Below are 13,778 nucleotides of genomic sequence, written 5' to 3'. Positions count from 1 at the left end.
GGCTGCATGGTATTCCATCATGTTACAGAAATGCGTTATCAGTGGCAGAGAACCGAGTTACCCCAAGTAACTGGAGACAAATCCGTACACGTTTGCAGCAACTTCAATTTTTGCCTTGTCAAAGGAAAGAATTCGACTGAGGGGCATAAAGCAGAAAAAGAGACCAAGGCAAGTTTCAGAGCAGGAGTGGAAGTTTATTAAAAAGCTTTAGGCCGGGCAGGGAGGTTCACGCCTATAATCTCAGCACTTTGGGAGGCCAGGGCGGGCGCATCACGAGGTCAGGAATTCGAGACCAGCCTGACCAACACGGTGAAACCCCATCTCTACTAAAAATACAAAAATTAGGTGGGTATGGTGGCGTGTATCTGTAATCCCAGCTACTTGGGAGGCTGAGGCAGGAAGATCGCTTGAACCGGGAGGCAGAGGTTGCAGTGAGCCAAGACCGTGCCACTGCACTCCAGCCAGGCAGACAGAGCGAGACTCAGTCTCGAAAAAACAAAAAAAAGCTTTAGAACAGTAAGGAAAGAAAAGAAGGAAATTATTATACAACTTGGAAAGACAAACAAGCAGGCAACTTGAGAAACCAAGAGCGCAGCCTTGGTTTCTTTTTTTCTTTTTTTTTTTTTTTTGAGATGGAGTCTCGCTCTGTTTCCCAGTCTGGAGTTCAGTGGTGTGATCTCGGCTCACTCACCATTCTCCTGCCTCAGCCTCCCGTGTAGCTGCGACTAGAGGCACCTGCCACCACGCCCGACTAATTTTTTTGTATTTTGTATTTTGTATTTTTTTTTTGTATTTTTAGTAGAGACGGGGTTTCACCGTGTTAGCCAGGATGGTCTCGATTTCCTGACCTCATGATCCACCCACCTCAGCCTCCCAAAGTGCTGGGATTACATAGCCTGACCTCTTGACTTGGGGTTTTATACGTTGGCCTGCTTCCAGGATCTACTTCCAGGATCTTGCATTACTTCTCCCCACTCCTGAGATCTTACAGGGAAGCTGCTGATCGGTTTCAGGTGTTTTCTATCTGTTAGGAGCCTGCCTTTTCCCTAGCGCCAGCTGTAGCCAATTACTTTAGAGAAACAGTTAACAACCACCTGACCATCACCGGATGGTGGCCCATCATTTCTGGTGTGTGTAGCTGGGAGCCTTCTCCTGCCCTGCTCATACCTGACTACCTATCTACTGTAACAAATGTACCATACCTAGGAACACTTTATAAAAACAGATTATTGGGACCCACCTTATAAAAACAGATTATTAAGACCCACCTGCTAAAAACAAATCTCCAGGTATGATACCAAGAAATTTGAAATGAAAGTTTATCCTGTGATTGTGAGCCTGTATTTGATCAGTGGATCAAGCAAATTAAATGTGTACTAACTAATCAGGTAAATTAATGCATTTAATAATGCATCAATTAGCATACCTAATTACCTAATTAGTTAGCACACGGTTAATTTGCTTGATCCACTATGATCAAATATAGCATTGTTTTTAAATTTTTGCTAGTATAACCAGCAATCACAAACATCCTCACAGGTATCTCTCTACATACATAAACAATTATTTTCTGAGAATAATCAAGTGGTTTGTTTGCTTTTTAAAAAATATTTAGGCCGGGCGCGGTGGCTCACCCCTGTAATCCCAGCACTTTGGGAGGCCGAGACAGGTGGATCATGAAGTCAGGAGTTTGAGACCAACCTGACCAACATGGTAAAACCCCGTCTCTACTTAAAGTACAAAAATTAGCCGGGCATGGTGGCGTGTGCCTGTAATCCCAGCTACTCAGGAGGCTGAGGCACGAGAATCACTTCAACCCGGGAGGCGGAGGTTGCAGTGAGCCGAGATCATGCCATTGCACTTCAGCCTGGATGAGAGCAAGACTCGGCCTCAAAAAAAAAAAAAATTTAGTGATGAAGGAACTATGGAGTAATTGCAACTCAAGGACAACCCACCTCACCACCATCAGGGAATTCTAGGGGAGACTGGCAGTTACCCAGGGATCCCAGAAGGAATCAACTGGGAGTTAAGAGTCCTAATAACCCCAGAAAAAAACTTTCAAAGACAGAGGTCTTCTCATTCATCTCCATAATCACAGAGGTCTTGCCCAAAAAGGCCCCCCCTTGAATATACAGCTCTGAAATTGGCTAACACCTTCTGCTGTCTCATTCGATTTTAAGGTTCACATCTGTGAAGGGCTCTATTGTATAACATGGTGACTACAGTTAATAACAGTGAATTACAGTTAATAACCTGAATTTCACTGAGAGTAGGTTTGAAGTGTTATCATCACAAAATGAGTGTATTAGCATTGCTCTTAGCTCATTTCGCCATTACACAATGTATACACATTTCAAAACATACTGCATACCATAAATACATACAATTCTTACTCGTTAATTTTTAAAATAATAAAAGTTCTCATTTGGTAGTTCACGTTATCGGTCCCACAAATTACAATTTTCAGATATCTGCAAAGGCAGCATGTTTTGGTTTAAATGTTGTATTTCTCAATTTTATACATATAAGTAAATGCATAAGTGTATTACATATGCAAAAACTAATATGTAAATTATATAAAGTCAATGCGCTGGGGGTCACTGGGATGAACGAATTTCAGTGCCTGCAGTCTCATGTTTAAAATCAAAATGGTACAAGGTAACCAGCAAAGAAACTAAGCCAATGTTTCTCAAACTCAAACCCTTGGACATACTCCCAGAATCCCCTGTAAAGAAATGTATACTGTACTCAAAGTTGAGAACCACACAGGGACCATTTTGCTTTTCTCTCCCACCCAGCACAGACCCAGTGCTCAGCAGAAATTGGGGCACCACGGTTCTGCCCAGCACTGGGTCACTCCTGAGAAGTCTGCACCAGGCCCTCCTGCACCTTTCCACTGAGCAATGGGGTATCTTTTTTATTTATTTATTTATTTATTGGAGACAGGGTCTCACTCTGTTGCCCAGGCTGGAGTGGCATGATCCAGGCTCACTGTAGCCCTGAACTTCTTGGGCTCAAGTGATCCTCCCATCTCAGATACCCGAGTAGTTGGGACTACAGGCACGAGCCACCACGCCTGGACAATCTTTTTTAAAATGTTTTGTAGAGATGGGGGACTCCCGATGTTGCCCAGGCTGGTCTCGAACTCCTGGGTTCAAGAGCTCCTCCCGCCTGCGCCTCCCACGGTGTGAGCCACCTTTGATCTTATTGCTATGATTTTTTATTGATAAAAACTAATATTCTTAGTCTCAAGAAAGCATCTTGAAACCATCAAAGGGACCCAGGAGGCGCATCATCACCTGTGCGGCCGACCCCACTCACAGCACAGACTGCAAGTGAGGCTTAAGAGATGAGTAACCTAAGCGAGGTTAAACAGCTAGTCAGCAGCAGACACGGCACTAGAACCTAAGCCTGCCGTCCCAGCTTCGGTGCCCGTGCCCACAGCTAAAGCTGCCGCGGCTCATCCGTAAGAGCGCTGATTAGGGACGACAAAGACGTCATCCCCCCGTCCCGGTCCCATTTCCGCCCTCCCAGGTCCCCAACCTTCGAGTCCTCTCCAAGTCGCCTCGCCTCGCTCCACTCTGGACCTTCAAAAGCATTCCACATGCCTTTACCCCAACCCTACTGACTGTCCCGCAAAAAGATGCAAGCGGAAAAGGCCCCAAGAAGCGACTCACGCCTCCCCACTGCTCCCCGACACCCGCTAAGACGCTCTCAGTCGCCCAATCCCTATCCAAGCGCATGCGCCCCCGAGGTGGGCGAGTGTCGGTGATGTCACACACAGCGCCATCTCCGATATCCGAGAGTCTGCGACAGCAACTGCCAGTGCGTCATCAGAGCGCGCCGGAAGCGGTCCGAGAATGAAGAGTAAGCGGGGCCACGAAGTTAGAGAGGGTTGGGGATGTTAAGGGTCGGGGTCCTGGTGCTTGTGGGTGAAATGGGTCCGGGCTGCCTGTCGCTGCGGAGTCCTAAAGAACCGCTACAGGAATGCGCCCACCCTACATAAAAACTGAGGGCTGGAACACGGGTTAGCCTGGCTCGACCTCTGAGCTAGGGAGGGATGTCAGGGCTGGAGGCAGGTTCTCCCGGGGGCTGCTCAGTGGTGTGCGATGCTAGAGGAGGGTTCCAGGCCTTGGCCCAACTTGGCCACTACCTCCCGGGGTGACCGCAGTCAAGACCCTGCTCCTTTCTGCGAGCTGGTTTCGCACTCTTATCTGATGCAACGCGCCGAGAGCTGCTGGGGAATGATATCACTAACCCAGAGCTTTGGGACTTAGGGGTAGAAGACATGTGCCAAGGAGGGACGTGTAGTCACCGTTAAGACTGGGCCTTCGATCAGAATTTTGATTTTTCACCTCTGCCACTTTGTACCTATATGATCAAGTAGATTGTCTCAGCATGTCGGAGCTTCAATTTGCTCATGGGCACAAGTGTGATGGGAAAAAACATGTCTACCTTTTAATGAGGTTTCTGGCGAGTAATGAGTGTTCAGTAATTGTTAGATGTGTATTGTTGCAGAAAGACTTCCAAGTCTGTTACTAAGCACCTGTAACAGGTGAAGCAAAGTTATCAGGCCCCTCAAGTTGCTCTCTACAGTTTATAATCCCCAACTTCCGCTTGAGGGAGAACTAGATGCTGTATATAAAACTTGCAGCCACATTGGTTTGCTTGATCAAACAAACATACCTGGCTGGGTGTGGTGGGACATGACTGTAGTCCCAGCACTTTGGGAGGCTGAGGCAGGGAGATCACTTGAGGTCAAGAGTTGAAGACCAGCTTGGGCAACAACATAGACCCCATCTCTACAACAACTGGAAAGAAAAAAAAAAAAAGCTAGGTGTGGTGGCACACACCTGTAGTTCCAGCTACTCAGGAGACTGAGGTGGGAGGATCACTTGAAACCAGGAGGTCAAAGTTGCAGTGAGCTATGATTGTGCCACTGCACTCCAGCCTGGGCAACAGAGAAAGACCCAATATCAAAACAAACAAGAACAACAAAAAACTTGTAACCACCTTGCATCAGACATTCTCAGGGAAGTACAAGAAAGCTGGAATTAAATTTACAGAGTATAGTGTAAATTACATTTTCTAGCTATTTAGCTCATAAACCAGGCCTTAGTAGTCCCATTCTTACTCCATTCACACCTGTACTGTGTCCCCAGTGCCATGGTTTTCTTCTTTCAATAAATTAAGAAACAGAAGTGTGGAATTTGTTTTAGAGGTTGAAACTTTATTGACTGATGTATATTTTGAGTTAAAGGAAGAACTGTTGTATTTCATCAGTTCAGGACACCCTTGATTATATGATACATTATAATTTCATATTAAAATGTGAAGAATCTTTTTAAACATCTTGCAGTTAACAAAACCTATTTCTAACCATCTACATCCTAGACAGCTATATCATATAACTTTTAAATGAGTTACCTCGTTAGCAAGGGCTCGGGCTTCTAACTTGGGATATTTTAAACCAGTGCAACTCAAAATGTGATCCCCTGACCTGCAGTAGCATCTGGGAATATGTTAGACACTCAGGATCTAGGGTAGGAGACCAATAATCTGCATTTTAATAAGATCCCAGAGATTTTTCCACACGTTAAATTTTGAGAAGCACTCTTTTTAAACCATGAGCTTGAAACTTCTAGCATAGATGTGGCCAGAGGGTGGGATAAGAGGCATCCAAGAAAGCTTTGCTCTTCTTACCAACCTGATCTCCTATCTCTGAATATGAATAAGCATATGTTATAAGTGTAGTTCTTTTACTTTTTTTTTTTGGAGACAGAGTCTCTGTCACCCAGGCTAGAGTGCAATGGCACGATCTCGGCTCATTGCAGCCTCCACCTCCCAGGTTCCAGCGATTGTTTTGCCTCAGTCTCCCATGTAGCTGGGAATACAGGTGTGAGCCACCACCTCCGGCTAATTTTTGTATTTTTAGTAGAGACGGGGTTTCACCACGTTGGCCAAGCTAGTCTCGAACTCCTGACCTTGGGTGATCCACCCGCCTTGGCCTCCCAAAGTGCTAGGACTACAGGTGTGAGCCATGCATCCAGCGGTGTAGTTATTTTCATAGTTAGAGAAGTCTTGGGTCTTACAGCCATACCCAACAAGAATTGATCATTTCTTGTTTTTAATCCTCTAGGTGTGATCTATCATGCATTGTCTCAGAAAGAGGCGAAAGACTCTGAAGTCCAGGTCAGTTCTTGGCAGGAGGTCCAGGAGCAACAGAGGTGATGGCAAAGATGGCTCAGTAGCTTCTGAGCCCCCAGCCCTGGTTGAGATGTCCTTTCCCACATTGTACTCCTCATTTTTCTGGCAGACATCTAAGACTGGATCAAAGTCTGTAGTTCTGATGACCTGTTCCCACTTGCCGGCCTCCTTTTCTGTTGTGCCAAAGTCAAGTTTGGTAAAATAAGGCTTTTCTTAACCTTTTATCATTCCCACTATGTTAGGGACACCAGGCTGTGCCCATGTGCTGAGCAGCATCGTTCAACCTTGTCACTGTGCCCTCTGCACTTCTGCAGAAGGTGTGCAATTACATATCATAAGTGAAATTTACAGATTATATCTGGATGCCTCGGCCTGCTTTGTCAGTTTCACAAAAGTTCCTCTTATAGCTCATAGTGAGAGCATTACCTTGAAAGCAAGATTTTGAAAGACCAGTATGCCTTTATTTTGCTTCTCCGTGAAAGACGAGCCACTCAGGTATTTAAGAGAATCAGATTATTGTCCTATTATAGTCACAATGATGAGAGTGAATTAATTTTTAGTTAGCATCTACAGGTGCAAAACTGAACAGACAGAGTTCCCACCATCATACTGTGAGCTCCCTCGAAGGCTATGTGTACCCTATCTTCCCATCCCCATTGCTCTCCCACAGAGGGAGGGCTGGGTTACTAATGACAGATCAGCATCAGTCTGTCAGCCTCAGTCTTAGCATTTAGCACCTGGCTAGTGCAAAAAGCTCAGGAAACAGCCCAGCCAGGAGACAGGCCCTCAGGAGAGAGAACTGCCCAGGGCTGTGGCAGGCACGAGGGCAGTGGCATCTGCCACCAAATGAGGAATCCATTATTGGAACTCCAACTTGAGAGGTAGTGAGCTTGGAGGTTTTTGTTTGTTTGTTTGAGAATTGCACACAATTATGACAGTCATTTTTTCAAAAGTCCTCTCTAAGAGCCTACACTCATTCATGGTAAGTTGACGCCCGGCTCTCAGTGACGCCCTTTGGAGAGAGAGAGTCTGGGGCCTGAGATGCTCTTGATGGTACTTTCCTCCAAGTGATGGTCTTCGGGGCAGGAGCGGACCTCTTGGAGAGTAGCCACACCATGCCCACATTGCTGGAAACCCAGTTGAGGAGTATCGTCCCAAGGGCACAGTGTCAGGGTCCCTACCCCCTGAGGCTTGGCTGGCCCTGAAGCCCTAGTTTTGCTTTCTGTAGTGTTAGGATCACTTCCTCCATAGCTTAGTGCTACTCTGAGCTCACTTAGTTTCATCTGGTCATGCCTGGTTGAATATCTTTGTTACACATTTCTCAAGCTTTCTCTTCTGCCAAGAATGACTGAAGTATTCTTCCAGATAGAAAGGTTTTAGTCCTCAGCAGAATAACCTCAGAAAAGCAGGGCCAGAGCAGGAAGTGAGCGTTTGACATGCTGTTGTGTGTGACAAACGGTCATGAATTTGTGTGTGAGTGTGACTTACATCTCGGCAACTGTGGGTAGCAGACGCATGGCAGATGAGTGGGGTGTGAGCCTCAGTGGGTGGAGGGATGGGCCCCATCTGCTCTCCCAGTAGCTGCGGGCGGGATGCCTGGGATCCTGGGCTGCCCAGACCAGAGCAGTCAGCACTGCACCCCCTTGTCCGCCTGCAGCCTCCAGGAGCACAGCGGGCCGAGGCCTTCGTGAGGGCCTTCCTGAAGCGCAGCACGCCCGGCATGAGCCCTCAGGCCCGCGAGGACCAGCTGCAGCGCAAGGCCGTGGTCCTGGAGTACTTCACCCGCCACAAGCGCAAGGAGAAGAAGAAGAAAGCCAAAGGCCTCTCTGCCAGGCAAAGGAGGGAGCTGCGGCTCTTTTATATTAAACCAGAGCAGCAGAGGTAACCTGAGCTCCCCACGTCTTTCTGCCCGCGGTGCTTACCCTTCTGGGTGTGTGGACTTGACTGAGTGGCTGGGGAGGCAGCCTGGCTCCACCTAAGCTAAGGGCGCCTCTCTGTTGTCTGCCACAAGAGGGCAGCCTTCCTTTACCAATCTGGGCTGTGTTCAGCGAAGCGGGTGAGACAGGACTCATTGTCTGGCCTTTCTCCTCACCTTCACGAGTAAGACCCGTCCAAGTACATCTGTTGTCCATGGCAACAGGCTGTTTGTCCCTCGGCTTTGTTAGACAGAAAAGAGGAACTGATATGTTTTTAGTGTGTATCACTTTGTAGCTTTTAATAGCGCCAGACAGTCACCCACTGGGGTTTCATTGCCAAAGCAAGATGTTGCCCACACGTTTTAGAAGTTTCCCAAAGGAATGCATCACTGTCCTGTCCTGTGGGAGGATGCCTTCCTCCAGCCAACCCTCCATCCCTCCTTGGCGACGGGTCTGAGTGTGCGTGTCCTGTGGCTGTCTGTAGGTTTTTGCTTGGAGATCGACAGCCAAATAGCCTCCCACACTCCAGAAGACGCTTAAAGTATGCCACACTGTCCCCGGCCCCACTCAGGAGATCAGCTGGGCCTCAAGTGGAGAAGGGGCTGCTGCCTCCCAGGGTTTGCCTCCCGGGTGGAACCCGAGTTGGGTTTGAGCTTAAGGTCCTCATTTCTCTAACCTAAGGCTTCATGGTAACGGATTCCCCACAAGGCATCAAGACTGGAGATAACGGCCCAGAGGAAAGCTGTTGGGGTCCTCACCCCTGCTCCCCTCTTCTTCTCCCCACCACTTGCTTGCCCACCTTCCAGACCAGCCTGCTGCCTCACATGAGGACCTGCGTGACAACCAGCAACCCCTGCTTTATTGGGGGCTTACTAGGTTCAATTTCACGTAACAGAAAACCTCACAATAACAGTAGCTTCGACAAGACTCACGTTTATTTCTCTCTCATGAAAAGAAGTCCAAGTGGACACCGCCCTGGGCTAGTGTGGTCCTACCAATGAGGAAACTGAGGTTAGAGAGGTGAAGGTTCTTGGTCTCTGTTACCAGCTCAATTGCTTATCCTAAGATTTGCACGTAGTTCCTAATGATCCCAGGTCGCAGTTGTTGGCATCAAGCCAAGCTCTGTGCTATTTGGACATTGTCATCCCAAGCTCATGTTGTCTAACTTTTTCCGTTTCTGACTCTGCCACAGATACAGTCTTTTCCTCCCTCTCCATGAACTCTGGAAACAGTACATCAGGGACCTGTGCAATGGGCTAAAGCCAGACACGTAAGTTGCATTCCTGAAGCTTCGCTCTTTGGGGTGGATCTCAAGTCTCTGATCATTGTAAATGCAGCTTCAGGAGCCAGCGTTGGTATTGCCTGGCTGCGGTTGAAGACCTAGTTGCTTCTTTTGGAACTTTTTATCATGATGTAAATCAAGGGCTTCTGTTTACCTTGCAGGCAGCCACAGATGATTCAGGCCAAGCTGTTAAAGGCAGATCTTCACGGGGCTATTATTTCAGGTAATTTACCTAAGAGTGTGTAGCACATGGCCATCCAGAGGTCCACACTGTCGTGGAGACCCAGGGCGTGTGTTCTGTTGGACACACTCCTTACAGTGTGGATTCCCTGAGATGGCCCCCGGTCACCATCATCCCCGCACTAAGGGTGGGAGATGCTTCTCACTGGCTGTCTTAGCCGGTCTGGCCATTTGCTGGACACACCCTAAGTGGTCTCCGTGTACCTTCTCCACACAGGGACCCCTGTTGGTAACCTAAAGGGCACAGTAGCTGTGGGCACTCACCCATGGCCTGGAATCTTGAACACAGAATCCCTTTCATCCAATGCTACGGTTTCAAATGTCAGCTACACCTGACAGCCCCCAAGATGACGTCTCCAGCGTAGGCCCGTCCCCTGAACTCCAGGCTCAGGCATCCAGCTGCCCACTTGACACAGCCACCTGGATGTTCAGGGGGCATCTCAGACTTTACATAGCCAAAGCTACCCCCAGTTCTCACAGCAACCCCTCCTGCTCTTTTCCATCTCAGTTAATTACTCAGTTACTTACGCTGGTTGTTCAGGCCAAAAACCGAAATAGTGTCTATGTTTCTTCTTTCCTAATCCCCTCCTCTAATCCTTCGGAACATCCTACTACCTAAATTCAGCCACTGTCATTCCCCAGATTACCTCAGACACAGCTCCTCCCCGCACCAGGGAGCCGGAGTGCCGGTTATATAGGAATCAGAGCACGTTCCTTCCGTGCTTCAAGTCTTCCGGCAGCGTCCCATCGTATGGGAGTAAACCTGCCTCCTTGCTGTGGTCTAAGGCCTCCCCGCTCCCTGGGGCAGCAGGCCTCCCACACTGCCTTCCTCCTGCCCTGCCTCAGGGCTTCGCCTCTGCTCCTTACCTCTGCCGGGGAGTTCTGTGTGTGCACAGACCGACTTCTGATTGTTCAGCCCTGCTCCATTGCCACTCCCCTGAGGGTCTACCATTGCAAACCATGACCCTCCACACTCATTGCCCTGTCCCTACTCTTCATAGCACTCGTCGCTGTCAGAAAGTAGAATGGTGTGGTTCACCATGCATCACCCTGCCTTGCTAGAACCTGGGCTCCGTGAGAGCAGGATCCGGGACTGCCTCTTTCCATGCTATGTCCCTGGCATCTCCTGAGGACGGTGCAGGCATACTGCAGCTGCTTGGTGACTCTGTCACCTACACTGAGGCTCGGGTCAGGACGAGGGAGGGGCTGCTGCTTGTGATGGTGGCTCGTCTCGCAGTGCTGGCTGCTGGGCAGCTCTGCAGCAGGACTCACGTTCCAGCCAGCATCCTGGGCAGTGCATGGTGGTGTTTGTGCAGATCCTGCAAGGGAGTCCTGGCTGCATCAGAGCAGCCAGCCCGTGGGTCCTGGTGGTGCTGGGCGCGTGTGTGACCTTTGACTCCAGAATCCTGCCCAAGACTGCTGTGGCCACAGACTCTCCGAAGGACACCTCATAGGACACTCCAGAGACTGCAGAGCCCCAGGGAAAGCCTGGGTTCTCGTTGGCTACGTCAGTGCCCAGCTGTTGAGCCCCCACACCCTGGGTGCTGTCTTCCTTCATCTGCTAGCTCAGAGGGTGGGACCAGCACCCCGGACCCCTGAGGCCTGCTTGTCTGTGGTTCCCCCAGCACCACAGAGGCCTGAGCCTGGAACTGTCCTTTTTCTTCACAGTGACAAAATCCAAGTGCCCCTCTTATGTGGGTATTACAGGAATCCTTCTACAGGAAACAAAGCACATTTTCAAAATTATCACCAAAGAAGACCGCCTGAAAGGTATGTAGGAGTTTCCGAGGGCGTTGCATGTGGGCTGTGGCTTCCAGCTACTGCGTTAGCCTTTTCCTCGAGGCTCCAAGGGTTTGGTTTGAGCACTGATTGCAGATACTTACTGAACCTGCATTAAAGCCTGCAGAGACCACCCTCTGCTCCCGTGGCGCCCCCAAGAGGCGTGTGTCAGTGCAGCCAGCGGCCCCAGCCAGAAATGGCCAAGCGGAAGAAAGATCTTGGCCATGCCTCAGGGGACCTGGGTCTGTTTGGGCGCCAGGAGAGGGCCTCCACCTGCCCCAAGGCTGCTGCTCCCAGAGGAATGTAGCCAAACAGGCAGCAGGGTAGAAACAGGAGCGGCGCCTGTCCCTGAAGTTCTGAGCCGTGTCCTTGGTGATAACACTTGGGTTCCATCGGTGGCCAGCATTGCTCCAGCAGATACTTTGGGTCTCCCAGGATTTCTACACCCCACCTTGCCCACCAATCCAGAGATAACAAACTGTAGTTAGAGGGTTTTGTTCCTTTAATTTTTTTATCTTTATTTATTTATTTATTTATTTTTTGAGACAGTCTCGCTCTTTCACCCAGGCTGGAGTGCAGTGTCACAATCTCAACTCACTGCAGCCTCCGCTCCCGGATTCAAGGGATTCTCCTGTCTCGGCCTCCTGAGTAGCTGGGATTACAAGCACGCGCCACCACACCCGGCTAATTTTTGTATTTTTAGTAGGGGCAGGGTTTCACCATGTTGGACAGGCTGGTCTCAAACTCCTGAACTCAAGTGATCTGCCTGCCTCAGCCTCCTAAAGTGCTGGGATTATAGGCGTGAGCCACTGCATCCAGCCTTCTTCCTTTAATTTTTGAGCTTCATTTTTCTTGTTGCTTCCCTTATTTTCCTACATATCCTTCTGCCTCACATTGTAAACCTCAGAAAGTGGTGTAAGAGTTTCCCCACAGAGCACAAGGCCAGGAGCCCATCTGAAAGTTAATGTGGGAAAACCAGTTTCTGGCGGGTGTTCTGGGACTTTCTGGTCCTGGGAATTTGGTGTATAGCCTTTTACCCTGAAGATCAGGTGCCAAGTTACATTTAGCATGTGACTAGATGGACCTGTGGCAGAATAACCACATGTAACCCTAATGCCCCTCCCCTTGTGGGTTTCCCATTTCCTATTAGCTTATTTTTTTCATTCAATGTGTTCCGAATAATATTCTACCTAAAAGTAAAATATTAATAAATAAATAAATGAATATTTACTGCCAAGGATTTTTCCTCATCTTTTTTCTCCCGCCCTTTTTTTTTTTTTTTTTTTTTCCAGTTATCCCCAAGCTAAACTGCGTGTTCACTGTGGAAATCGATGGCTTTATTTCCTACATTTACGGGAGCAAATTCCAGCTTCGGTCAAGTGAACGGTCTGCGAAGAAGTTCAAAGCGAAGGGAACGATTGACCTGTGAATTCTTTGCCATCTAACGCAGTTGTTTATGACAGCTGAAAACTGGACACTCCTAAATGCCAACCTTTCAGTGAAGAGATGGTTAAGCCAATTCGGTTTATAGACCACCTCCAGCCAGTGACGTTCTGAGTTGAGGATGCTCAACAACATGGGAAGGTCGCGGTGTACCGAGTGAAGAAGTCAGGGGACAGAGGAATTTCTCTTTCTAGGAGATCTTCATTTTGTGTGACTCCCATGGAGAGGAGCAGACTGGCAGGAAGCACACCGGGGTTAACGCTGGTTGACTTGACTAGTATCACTCGATTTTAAAAAATACTTTTCCATGTTTTCTGAGTGCTCTATGGTGAATCAGCTGCCTCTGTGATAATACAGTACACATGTGGACATAACCAGGGATCAAATAAAGGAGGTATTGCTGCAGTCCAGCCAGGTTGAAAGGGAAGGGGGGGGGTCCCCAAAGGTCCATTGGATGGCAGGTGTCTACAGAGGTGCGCCTTTGGGTGGAACTCTTTGGCCTACCTAAGGTTTACTTTGCTATTTCAGGAAGGTTGAAGAGGATTGAAGGGTGAGTTGCTAAGTGACTTAGGGCTTATTCACTTCAGGAATTGCAGCTGGGGTGGACCCCAGGAGCAGAGCACTGTGTGCTGCTGTGCCCATACACAGTCGCCCCAGCGTAGTGAGATGGGACCTGCCACAGCGTGCCCGCTCCTGAGCTGCCAGGCTGAGCCGTGGAGGACTGAAAGGAGGTCGCCTGGCATCACCTCCCAAGGTCAGACCTGCAAAAGCCACGCCAGCAGCACTGACGCCCTTTGATCTCTTCGCCATTTTTGCTGCTGAAAGACTTGGCTTTTCAGTCTGATTCTGGCCCTCTGACGGTGTGTCTGTAAAGCCAGTGGGTCAGGCAGGCCCTTCCATGCAGGGCCAGA

The 13,778-nt window shown here is 48.9% G+C and overlaps 1 protein-coding gene across 4 annotated transcripts; it reads left to right on the top strand.

The window, feature by feature from the left end:
• The first annotated feature begins 3,825 nt into the window (after nucleotides 1-3,825).
• Nucleotides 3,826-13,272, top strand: POP4 (POP4 homolog, ribonuclease P/MRP subunit). 4 transcript variants are annotated; one of them, XM_025367913.1, is made up of 7 exons: nucleotides 3,826-3,867; nucleotides 6,140-6,192; nucleotides 7,865-8,088; nucleotides 9,316-9,393; nucleotides 9,567-9,628; nucleotides 11,314-11,415; nucleotides 12,717-13,272. In XM_025367913.1, exons 1-7 carry the CDS (start codon nucleotides 3,861-3,863, stop codon nucleotides 12,851-12,853), a joined length of 663 nt encoding a protein of 220 aa, XP_025223698.1. In that variant the 5' UTR covers nucleotides 3,826-3,860; the 3' UTR covers nucleotides 12,854-13,272. The 4 variants fall into 4 exon arrangements, with proteins under 4 accessions (XP_025223698.1, XP_025223699.1, XP_025223697.1 ...); XM_025367914.1 differs by having other exon boundaries at nucleotides 3,831-3,867; nucleotides 9,322-9,393; XM_025367912.1 differs by having other exon boundaries at nucleotides 3,839-3,867; nucleotides 7,786-8,088.
• Nucleotides 13,273-13,778: the final 506 nt, after the last annotated feature.

This window comes from Theropithecus gelada, chromosome 19 (genome assembly GCF_003255815.1).
Source record: "Theropithecus gelada isolate Dixy chromosome 19, Tgel_1.0, whole genome shotgun sequence".
Classification (NCBI taxonomy): Eukaryota; Metazoa; Chordata; class Mammalia; order Primates; family Cercopithecidae; genus Theropithecus; species Theropithecus gelada.
Note: the sequence above shows the minus strand (reverse complement) of the source record. Positions and strands in the feature narration are given on the sequence as shown.

Coding starts and splice junctions, on each gene's coding strand:
- POP4 (XM_025367912.1), top strand. CDS start 6,152: ATGCATTGTCTCAGAAAGAGGCGAAAGACTCTGAAGTCCAG. Junction 9,629..11,313: donor TCACGGGGCTATTATTTCAG/GTAATTTACCTA, acceptor TTTTCTTCACAG/TGACAAAATCCAAGTGCCCC. Junction 11,416..12,716: donor CAAAGAAGACCGCCTGAAAG/GTATGTAGGAGT, acceptor TTTTTTTTCCAG/TTATCCCCAAGCTAAACTGC.